Source organism: Apodemus sylvaticus, chromosome 14 (assembly GCF_947179515.1).
Source record: "Apodemus sylvaticus chromosome 14, mApoSyl1.1, whole genome shotgun sequence".
In the NCBI taxonomy this organism is placed as follows: Eukaryota; Metazoa; Chordata; class Mammalia; order Rodentia; family Muridae; genus Apodemus; species Apodemus sylvaticus.
The window spans coordinates 44,504,906-44,517,191 of record NC_067485.1 but is presented as its reverse complement, the minus strand read 5'-3'; the positions used below and the strand labels follow the sequence as shown (position 1 = coordinate 44,517,191).

Below are 12,286 nucleotides of genomic sequence, written 5' to 3'. Positions count from 1 at the left end.
ACATGCTAGCTTTGAAAGTTTTGACTTCACTGAAATCTGACTGACCCACGAATGCTGGAATTAAAGACATAGATCACCACCCCAGAACGTTTTTGTTGCTTTTGTTCTAAGTAAGTGTAGGTGTGGGATGCCTTGTTTCCCTCCATGTGTACTGCAAGAGGTCCTGGTTGTTCCTTAATCTTCCCTCTGGCCTTTGTTAAGATCACAGTTTGTGGTATCTAGTGGTCCTTTTTATTTGTTCTCACAGCACTTTGTTCAAATTTCTTAGCCTTTGATTCCCAAGCACCCAATACAACATTCTACTCCCAAAAAACAATAGTAATCATGCTGGAAATTTTTTTTCTGGGTAAAGTCAAAGTAAATGATAAACCTTTAGTTATTAGAGGGGTAGTTATAAAAATCTGTTTTCTCGACTCCCCAATGAGTGTGCCAGCAACGAAACAGATGGAAATCCTTTATTAGCAGGACAAAGGGGCTTAGAGCAGAATAGCCAATTACTAGAAATATTTTAATATTCAGTATTATGGAGTCAAGAGTCAAGACAGAACCAACGTAGAAGGATAAAATGAAATCCCCCAAGTAATAGAAGAGGAAACAGGTCATAAGAATGAGAACACTCCATGTAGCTCGGATTTCTGGGCTGGCACTATTTGCAATCCTGGAGCTATGAAGGTAGAGGACATTCTTGTGATGTTTATACAGATGGAGAGCCATGTACCCACTGCTCCAGCCCATGAGACTCTGAAAGATGACATCACGAAGAGTCATGAGAGAGAGGAAAAGCCACTTAACTATATACCTAGATGGCAGCATATAGCAATACCCATCATATACACCAGCTGTAGATCTATTCAAACTGCTGCCCGCTGTGATATGATGAATCAAGTTGGAGCTTGTGAGAACATTAACGATCCAAAGGAGGAGGAGACAGGGAAGAACTTGCAATGCTGACTGAGGTTTGAGCTTTCTCCACAAGGAGGTTCTAGGACTGATGGTGACAGCCTGGACCATACTGAGGAGACAGGTGGTGCAGATGGAGAGGCCACGGGCAACCCTTCCCAGATAAACCACAGTTTTACATCCCGCATTGCCCAGAACATTTTTGAAATGAAGTTCTGTGGCTATATATCTGACCCCTGAAGTACAAATAATAATTACATTTGAAAACGCCAGATGAGTGAAGATAAGGTCTATAGGTTTTTTCTCAGAACCTGTGATAAATGTGTGCACATGTCTCACAAATATAAGTGTGTTTCCTAAGGTTCCAAGTCCAATAAGATAAAGGAAGATTACTCGTTGGATGAGGTCACTCCAAATCATCTTTTGACCTCAGGCGAGAACTAGCGAAATCCACTTTGAAGAACACAAATGATCACCTCCATGGATTGTCTCTATGTATAATGAGAAATTTCTGAAATATGAAAATGCACATGGTTCTTTTCCAGCAGGTACTTGATTGAATTTCTTGCTTTTCTTCTATTTCATTTTCTTATTTTCCCTGATATGGGTGATGATAGTGATATTTTAGACATAAATCCTATGTTAATGCATGTACTTACCTTCCCAAGCAAATAATTCTTTGTATCTCTCAGCTCTAAAAGTTATAATCTAATGGTGGTCATTTTGTTTAGAGTACAATTCTCTGTCCTGCAAAGGCTGGTAAAAACAGACTTGTTTTTAACTTGTAAAGCATGAGGAAGTTACTCCTCTCTGGAATGTACCCTAGCCCAAGATGGACAACTTCCCAGTGCATTGGGATTATTCTTAAAACCACTAATTGCTGTAAAATATTTTACCACTTCACTATTCTTGCAAGGTAATGGGTCACAAGTTTAACAGGCTAATTCCTAAGTTCTGCATTTGTAGGAATGCTTGCTTGCTGGGAAGGCGCAGACACCTGCTGGAGATCTGCTATAAAACTAAGGTTTGCATGGACCCAGCCAGACAGGATGTGAGTCAACCTGGCTCCCCAACATTATAACTTTGTGGCTTTTTCCTTTAAAGCAGTTGTCTAACAATAGCTGAGTCCTAACCTAGAGAACTCTGGTTCATCCAGGACAGTATTATTAAAACCTCTTTTTAAATTTATCCTGGTTATGGTAAATCTCAGAGAGACCTCAGACCCAAAACAACATGACAATTTCCTTCCTAGAAAAATGCTAAATATGGACAACGTCACAGTTTCAAAACCAGTGTGATCCTGAGCCACAGCTTCAGACGTGTCTTTCCTTTTCACTTCTCATCCTGTGAGGTAGCAGATTCCTCCAAGGTTAAAGCCTTCTGTTTTGGAGGGAATTTCCTTAAACACGGGATGTTAAAAGGGAGATAGAACAACAGGGTGTTTTAAGAAGGGCAGTGTGAAACATTTCATCCTGAAGGGAAACTCATTCTTCTGATGTAAACAACCCAGTAGCAAATTCCTGAAACTGACCTTACTCACAAGTTCCCTCCCGACCTACACGTATATAAACAGAACCACTGAAAGAAACTTTTAGACCAGGCCAGATGTGTGAATCATGCAGAGATCAGCTAAGGTGATAGGAACAGGCTCCCAACTGAGCTACCTGGACAAGACACCCTTTAACCTGTTGAGCTGTTTGCTGATGTGTATATTTCAGGTTTTCAGCTTTTGTGAGCTGCCATTCCTGCTAAAGTGGACTTTAGTGATGTAGTTGCCTTTGAGCCATCTCTGCACTGTGAGGAACTCCTAATCCAAATTCCCATAAGGAACCATAATACAACTCATTGGTTCACCAAGTTGGACTTTAGTGGAAACGGCAGTTTGGTCTGTTTCTGGTTTCCTACCCTGGGCAAGTAGATCTTTGTTAACATTTCTCCAGGAATAGTGTCTGATGATAACACAAATGACAAAAACTGGCTGCTACGTTTTTAGTTTTTCCTACCACCCTATATGTAAGCTCTGGACAGATCACTTTTGAGTTAATAATAAACTGTAGCTTTCCCAAGAATGTTAATATAGTAGGCTTCGATAAGGTCTTTATATACATTTTTAATTTAGGGTTAACCCACTGCATGAGTTTGCTTCTCTGTTGCTGTAATAAAACACTGGCAAAAAGTGTTTGTGGAGGAAAGTGTTTCACTTCCACTTCCACATCACAGCCTAACACACAGGGGAAATAGAGCAGGAACTCAAGCAGGAACATGGAGGTGGGAACTGAAAGACAGACCCTGAAGGAACACTGCTTACTGCTTTCACCCCCTGGTTTTCTCAGCCACCTCTCTCAGAGCATAGGGCCATCTTCCCAGGTGTGCTGGCAAGTTTTATGTCAGCTTGACACAGGCTAGAGTGTTATTTGGGAAGCAGGAACCTCAGTTGAGAAAATTCCCACAATCAGATAAGCTGTGGGCAAGCCTGTGGTGCATTGTCTACACTGATTGATTGGGAATACCTGGGTCACTGTGGGCACCACCATCCCTGGGCTGCTGGTCCTTGCTGCAATAAGACAGCAGGCTGAGCAAGCCATGAGGGAGGAAGCCAGTAAACAGCATCCGCCTGTGGGCTCCGCTTCAGTTCCTCTGTCCAGGTTCCTGCCTTGTGTCCTGCCCTGACTTAACCTCTATCTATGATCACTTGCCCTAAGTTGTGAGATCAAATGAACCCTGTCTTAGTCAGGGTTTCTATTCCTGCACAAACATCATGACCAAGAAGCCAGTTGGGGAGGAAAGGGTTTATTCAGCTTACACTTCTGCATTGCTGTTCATCACAAAAGGAAGTCAGGACTGGAACTCAAGCAGGTTAGGAAGCAGGAGCTGATGCCAAGGCCATGGAGAGATGTTATTTACTGGCTTGCTTCCCCTGGCTTGCTCAGCCTGCTCTTTTATAGAACCCAAGACTACCAGCCCAGTGATGGTACCACCCACAAGGGGACCTCTCCCCTTGATCACTAATTGAGAAAATGCCCCACAGATTGATCACATGGGGGCACTTCTCCAACTGAAACTCCTTTCTCTGTGATAACTCCAACCTGTGTCAAGTTGACACACAAAACCAGCCAGTACAATTGACCCCTTGTCAACTTGACACATAAACACATCACTATTAAGCCTCAACCCTTACTTTCTTATTCAACCCCAAGATCTAAATAACTTTAAAAGTTCCACAGTCTTTACATATTAAAAGTTCAATCCCTTTAAAATGTCCAATATCTTTTAAAATTCAAAGTCTTTTAAAAATCCAAAGTTCTCTTAACTGTGGGTTCCACTAAAATACTTTCTTCCATCAAGAGGGGTACAATCACAATCAAAAGCAAAACTCAAACTCCAACGGTTCAATGTCTGGAATCCAACTCACGATCTTCCAGGATCCTCCAAGGGCATGGGTCACTTTTCCAGCTCTCCCCTCTGTAGCACACAGCCTGTCTTCTAGGCTCCAGCTGCCTGTACTCCACTGCTGCTGCTGTTCTTGGTGGTCATCGCATAGTACTGGCATCTCCAAAATACTGCTATCTTCCACTGTAATTAGGCTTCACCAATAGCCTTTCATAGGCTCTCTTCATGGTGACAAGCCTCTGCTCCTATGCATGACCCCTTCAGGTCCTGGGCCATCAACTGCAACTGAGGCTGCACCTCACCAATGGCCTTCCGTGGCCTCTCACTGTGCCAAGAACCTCAGCTGCTCTTCATGACCCCTTCATGCCTTCAAAACCAGAACCATCTGGGTGACTCTTACTCAGTACCAAGTCCAGCCACAGCACAAAATACAATTGTGGCTATCTCTGGAACACAGCCACTGTGTTCTCAGAAAACACTTCCCAGAAGATTTCACCTCAGTGATGCTGGTTTCTTCTTAATCACTGCTAATTTCTTAGCTCCAGCTAACCAGCATCAATAATCCCAGTAACACAAAGGTTCAATTTAGTGGTTCTGGTATCTTGTTAACCACAGCTGATTCTTCAGCCCCAGCTGACGAAAACCACATAATCTTCACAATCGAAACATGGCCCTGATAAGAGTCTTTAATCTTCCCTCTGAAATTTCACAAGTCAGGCCTCCATCTTCTGCACTGTTCTCAACATTATCTTCCAAGCTCCTACAGAACTTTCCACAGAGCTCTTAACATCCTAATGCCTCGTCTAGCTCAAAGTTCCAAAGTCCTTCCACAGTCCTCCCCAAAACATGGTCAAGTTGTCATATGAATACCCCACTACGCTGGTACCAATTTGTCTTAGTCAGGGTTTCTATTCCTGCATAAGCATCATGACCAAGAAGCAAGTTGGGGAGGAAAGGGTTTATTCAGCTTACACTTCTGCATTGCTGTTCATCACAAAAGGAAGTCAGGACTGGAACTCAAGCAGGTTAGGAAGAAGGAGCTGATGCCGAGGCCATGGAGGGATGTTCCTTACTGGCTTGCCTCCCCTGGCTTGCTCAGCCTGCTCTCTTATAGAACCCAAGAATACCACCAGCCCAGGGATGGTACCACCCACAAGGTGACCTCCCCTCTTGATCACTAATTGAGAAAATGCCCCACAGATGGATCATGGGGGCACTTCTCCAACTGAAACTCCTTTCTCTGTGATAACTCCAACCTGTGTCAAGTTGACACACAAAACAAGCCAGTACAAACTCTTTCCTCCCCAAGTTGTTTTTGGTCATGATGTTTTATCACACCAATAGAAAAGTAACGAAAGCACATAAATCTATTATTCTTGTCTCATTTTCTGTTGATTTAAATTGAGCTGTCTATGTCATTCCTTATGAATGCTTTGAACTCAGTGTTTTAATAAGTTCTGTAAAATCCCTTAATGAAGACAGATAATTAACAATATTTTAATTAGCCATAAATTATCCTTTAATGCAGGCACTTCAGTTTAGTAAACAAAATAATGAGCCAGCAATGTAATATTCTTCATATTGCAACTTTCAAATAGCAAGTGCATCAGCTGAATTGATTCCTAAGAACAGAAACCAAAGGACAGAGGACAAACATGTCAGTCATTTACATATAGTTTGCTAGTTTTCAAGTCCAGGTCCTGGTCCCTGCTACTTGAATTGTGATCATGAACAAGCAGACTCACAAACAGAAAAATTAATCCACTTTAGGGTGGTGCAGGATGGAGACTGAGGTTTCTGTAATCTCTCTAGTTTTCTCTTACCTCTGTGTGAGGTCACTAAGACTGCTGCCTGGGAACTAAAGCTACTATGAAGTGCTTTTCCTTTCCACACAGCATGACAGAAGTAACAGCTGTTACTAACTTGCTTACCAAGAGATGAATGAACCAGTCGCAGCAAAGTCTGTCTCCTCCTGAGTAGGCCAGCATTCAGCCATGCGTCCATTTCTGAGAATAGGTAGGGAAGGGATGATAACCAAATAAGAAGTCAGTTTTCTTAAATATTGAATATTACTGCTGGGTGTGGTGGTGCACATCTTTAACCGCAGCACTCAAGGCAGAAGCGGAGGATCTCTGAGTTTAAAGTAAGCATAGTCAACAGAGTGAGTTCCAGGACAGCCAGAGGTAACAAAGAAAACCTGTCTGAAAAAAACCATGTGGTGTGTGTGTTTATGTGTATGTATATATGAATGTATGTATGAATGTATGTATGTTTTGAATATTAAAAAGTTATTCTCTAAAGAAGGAATGTAAAACACACTAAAGGACAGTAGCTCTCAACATTATGAGGAAAATGCTATTTATTTTATGATATTGTGGAAAAGAATTTCAAACACTGTTAATTATACTAATTTGATATGTTAATTCTGGAATTTTTGATGGAGAATTGAAGATGTTCAGGCTGATACAGAATTTGAGAATACAAAGGAAGAACAGGGAGAAAATGTATGCCATGCTGATCTCAGTGTGAGGCTCCCCAGACTGGAAGGTCCAGGACCAGATGGTAATGGCTGCACCACTGTGAGGACTGTGCCTGTGCAGACAGGAAGACTGACAGCTACATAGGTCATATGAATAACAGTTCTATGGAGGCAGGAGAGATGGAGCAGCAGTTAAGCCCCAGGCTCTTGTAGAGAATCCTCGCTTTGTTCTCAGCACCCACATGATGGCTCACAACTATCTGTAATTCTAGTTCTATGACCTGGTGCATCTTCTAATCTCTTTAGGTATTGTGGACTGCTGGTGTACAAATGTGCAGGCCACCATACACCTAAAAAACAAATACATTCTAAAAATTATAACAATCTTACAGCCCATGACATCTGTAAAGTTGAAAAGAACATTGTGATGTTTGTAAGAGGTGAGCGGATGTGAGTGAGGAGTGTAGGCCTCTTCTCAGCACTTTGTACCCAGACAAAGAGAAGTCACAAGCGGATATGTTTGCCATGGTACCTAGTTCTGTCAGAAAACTTAGACTGTTGTCCTCATGGGTATGACTTTTGAACTCTTGGTTTCTTTCTTCACAGTCAGAATACTTGGTTCCAGCAACTACTTTTTAAAATAATTTACCAGTAATGATAATACCCATCTACAAACACATTTCATATCACATTTTTTTTCCTGCTATATGAGGAAAATCAAGACTTGTTTACTAGTAGAGATTTTTTTCCTTGAGGATTCATTCCTACTTTGGTGGGACTCTGTAAGTCATTGCACTAGTCCCAAATTCTGTTTTTGGGTCTAGTATTTAAAAATCCCAATATGTGGTCTAGTGAATTTATTATTATTATTATCATCATCATCATCATCATTATTATATAATTTTATTCATAGTAGCAAATCCAGTATACTTATGGAAACCTTTATACATTTCATCTATAGTCAATCTTTGCATGGCAGAACTGAACCCAAATACTGCCAACCAGAATGTCTGTCATTGTTTCATCTCACCCTATCAAATCCTCATTATAGAGTTACATGCTTCTCCTGTCTCCATTCTCTACTGCATACACAGACATGTGGGAATCCCTGTTGCTTCAATGTCAACCTCTCATAGATTTTGCCACATCTCAACTTCCATAGCATCTCTGACTTTGTTCAGTCTTCTGTTTGATCTTGCCTTTGGAGTACCAAAATTTTCAGAGTTGTTTTCAGAGTCCAAGTTTTAAATCTTTGATAATCTAGAATGCAGTTTCCCAGAGATTTATTTATAAGCTGTAAGCTAACTGTATGATTTCACTGCTAAAAATATTCAGTGGCATTTTACAATCCTTAGTACTAAATTGAAATTTCTAACTTTTGCAGACAGGATTCAACAGTTAAAACCTAAGTCAAAAATCCAGGAAGAAGTCTCTAGCCTGAAAATTAAAATAATCAAGACTGAAAATTCTAGAGGAATACTACACTGTCTGGGAGAGTCATTAGCAGAGGTCTGAGCTCTCATAGAGTAATCTTGGGGACAGCTAAGGCATCCTGGACAATTCAGTGTGAGTTAATGTTGATCTAGGTTGAACAGGAAAAAGCTATTAGTATTGTTACTGGCTGATTTGAAATAAGGACAAAGCACAAGTTAGGGGTCACAATAATCATTTGTCTCAAGCAGATTGGGGTTTCATTGCTAGATATGTTCAGCAGACATAAATTTTGAGGGGATTCTGTAGCTGCTGCATGACTTTGGTACAAACTATGATTTTAGTGAAGTCTGTTTTGTCTTTATTGAGAATCTGGTTAGCAATGGACTGTTTTGATCATGATCAGTGCAGACTTAAATCACAGACAGACTTTTCTTATTTATCATCCATCTATGTATGTATGTATGTATCCATCTATCTATCTATCTATCTATCATCTATCTATCTATCTATCTATCTATCTATCTATCTATCTATCTATCTATCAATCATTCATCATCTCTATCACCAATCTATTGGTACACTTCTTTCTGTCTGTCTTTTTATTTAGAGGCAGGGTCTCATGTAATCCAGGCTGACCTTGAATTTAGTACATAGCTGAGGATAAACTTGGACTCCAAATCCTTCTGTCTTCATTCCCAAATGCTGGGATTACTGGATGTGTTATCATGCCTACTTGAGGATTTTATTTTTTTACATTAGTGAGTGCCAGCCTGGTGTCTCACTGTTGTGTGACAGAACTTTTGCTGGGGAGATGCAATTCACTCCAGATGGAGATCCAAGAAAGAGCAAAGTACAGATGACACAAAAGGCTAACTTGGTGAACAAAGGCTTTCTTTGGAGTTACTTAGAGGAGTATGGCTGAGGGGTTACTTACAGGATGACTCAAAGACAGCTGCTCTACTGAGGCCCACCTCAGCGTGAGTCACAGCTCACAAAGCTGGGAAAACTGGAGGACACTGCACAGCCTACAGGATGCTCAACAGCTTGCAGGGTGCCCTTCCAAGTGACTGGCACCAGCCTCTTCCTCTGGTTTCTGCTTCTTCCAGGCAGCTGCTTTGATGTTAAGTTTTCTTTGCAGCTTGGGTTTCCTGAGTGTTTTTTTCCTTTTCCACGTACTTTAACTGAGTCTGAAAAGGACTTGCAGCTTGTTTGGTCTATGGTGGCAGGGAGGCCCTGGTAGATCTACCTTGTCAGTTTTGGGGACTTCCTGCAGCTATTGTACATGCTTATCTTTTTGCTTAAAGAGCTTCCCTGCAGCGTGGAATGTTTTAATCTCAGAGGAAACTATTACAGAACACTCAGCTATGAAATCATGCAAGACTGTGGAATATTTCTTGGGAATTAAAGACACCAGGATATCTGAGCTTATCCCTAGGATTTTGCACTTTGCCTGTATTCTGAATGTTTAGATAGTCTACACGTTCTGTTTTGCCCTTTTGATCTCCTGGCATTTATTACATTGACATTATTAAGCATGGGCCTCAGATCTCTCTGTCCCGAAGGTTTCTGACAACACAGCTGCCTCCCTGCTTGTTAGTAGGTAGCCCCTGGCTTCTGGCATATCAGGTGCTCCCTTTTGATCTTTGTTTTTTCTGACCAATGGGGACAGTAAAACCTGCACCAGTGCACTATGAAAGGCTTCCCCAAGCCAGGCAGTGGTGGCGCACGCCTGTAATCCCAGCACTCTGGCAGGCAGAGGCAGGTGGATTTTTGGTTCAAGGCCAGCCTGGTCTACAGAGTGAGTTCCAGGACAGCCAGGGCTACACAGAGAAACCCTATCTCAAAAAAAAAAAAAAAAAAAAAAACAAAAACAAAAACAAAAACAAAAAAAAACCCCAAATCCAAAAAAAAAAAAAAAAAACAAAACAAAAAAAAAACCAAACCAAACCAAACCAAACAAACAAAAAAACCCAAAAAAGAGAAAGGCTTCCTCAAGTTTAAAGTTTTAAACTTTAAAAGAGAAAGTTTAGAAACTCTAAATCTTTCATGTAATGAGGTTGACCAGCATTACCTAAAATGTCCAATTTAAGTAAAACATCTTGACTATAAAATGAATATTTTATCATTCCATATATCTTGATGCCCCTATGTACTAATCAAATATTATCCTGTGTCTTATTTTTTCCTGCCTTTCTATTTTCCAGCTCTCTCGTCTTTCCTACTATCCATAGCCCAGAATCAGATTTATTATTCTGAGATATATAAGAAGTTACTTTTCACTACCACAGAATAAAAATGAATGTCAGAGGAGCGAGGGACAAGGATCGCCATACATATTTTCTCAGTTTCTTTTCTTTTGGAAGCCCTAGGGGTTGAATCTCAGCCTTCATACATTCAAGACAAACAACCCACCTCTGGGCAGCAGCCCAGCTCTGCAAATGGCTTTTGGAACACTACAGCACACTGTTTAAGAAGAGAAACTTTGCTTTCAGATCTATGCATAACATACCAAGGGCATCAGAGGCAGGTTAGTGCACCCATCCCAGGCTCTGAAGCCTCAAGTAAGTATAAGATTAGAGCTCCTTAGACACGATACTGGACTGAATTTAAGGGAGGTGCCCTCAAATGATGCTAAACAAACAGCCTGGCAGAACAGTGAGAATTCTTAAAAGAACAACTTTTTGACAACAGAGCCCTTCAGAAACAGACATGTAACAAGTGAAGCTGATCTGCATGTGTGTACTAGTATGCATGGAGATAGGGAGAGGTTAGGGATGGATGCGCAGATAATACCTTCAGTTTAAACACAATGCACATGGGACTTAGGAAAATAATAAAAAGTGAAAAACGGTCCATTCTAAACATTGTGATACACCAAACATCAGGTGAAAAAAATATGTAACTAATTCAGGCAACAGAACCATGTTCAGGTGCAAATTAAGGCCAAAACCAAACTGAGTTCTGACCAGAAACCCAGACATTTTTCTATTTTTCAAAAAAAGCATATGATGGGGACCTATGAGAAGACCCCAGAGTTCTCTAAAGATTCATAATCTTGGTCTTGGAAAGAGATACTCAAGAAATGGTAGGGTGTCAGGTGCTGTGAAACGATCTCTCTCTCTCTCTCTCTCTCTCTCTCTCTCTCTCTCTCTCTCTCTCTCCCTCTCCCTCCTCTCTCTCTGTCTGTCTCTCTGTCTGTCTCTGTCTGTCTGTCTGTCTGTCTGTCTCTCTCTCTCTCTCTCTCTCTCTCTCTCTCTGACTCTGCCACATAAATTTAGGTATAGATAGTAGAGGGACAGTCTTAAGTCTTTCAAATAAATCATCTCTTGACTCCCTGGCACACTACAAAAGAGATTAACATTTGTGCTTCTGTGGGACATTTACTTAGCACTTAGCACTCGTATAAACCAGGGAGCTCTGAGTCTACTCACCTTCCAGCTGTGGTGCAGGCAGGTTCTGAGTTTGTCCTGGAAGGCGAGCATCCAGGAACTGCATTTGTACCTTAGTGTTATGGAGCCTTGGCTGTCATAACTTGTCTCTAGGAACTCAGATGTCACAGTTACAATGCTGTCACCAAGAAGGATGTCTCTAAAGGATCTGTCCCTGAGGTACACCCATCCCTCTCCCTCCACAATTACTCCATTACTCTGTCTCAGGAGTTACCTCAGTACTAATTAGGGCTTAATTGCATTCATAGAAGTGTGTGAAATGAGACAGCAAAGGATAACTGACTGTCCCTGCTGGACTTTCCCATTTCTCTACCCCTGTGCTAGGGGCCTGGTCCTCCTCATCCAGGTGGCAGCTGGACAAGAACCTGGTAGAGAAGGACAAGTCAGATGGCTGAGTATGTGCAGGGTGGGGAGAGCTGAGGGTGAGGCAGGACAGCTCATGGTGTCCCACAGATGTACCAGCCGTGGAAGGACAGCTACTGAAGTGGCATAGGTCAGAGGGGGACCTTATTTGTAGACACACACCCACATTCACAGTCCAGAAAAGGCTATGAAGGAAGTAAACAAATGTACAGGCAAGCATGGTTTGACTGCACTACATCAAGGAGGAGCGTGCCACCCTCTTACCAGCTGA

The 12,286-nt window shown here is 41.5% G+C and overlaps 1 protein-coding gene across 1 annotated transcript; it reads right to left on the bottom strand.

Annotated features, from left to right (window-relative positions):
- Positions 1 to 372: 372 nt before the first annotated feature.
- LOC127665012 (putative vomeronasal receptor-like protein 4) lies at positions 373 to 1,320 on the bottom strand. Its single transcript, XM_052157359.1, has one exon. It carries the CDS (start codon positions 1,318 to 1,320, stop codon positions 373 to 375), a length of 948 nt encoding a protein of 315 aa, XP_052013319.1.
- Positions 1,321 to 12,286: the final 10,966 nt, after the last annotated feature.

What these genes read in the sequence shown, in the direction of transcription:
- LOC127665012 (XM_052157359.1), bottom strand. Translation starts at nt 1,320, where the DNA reads ATGATTTGGAGTGACCTCATCCAACGAGTAATCTTCCTTTATCTTATT.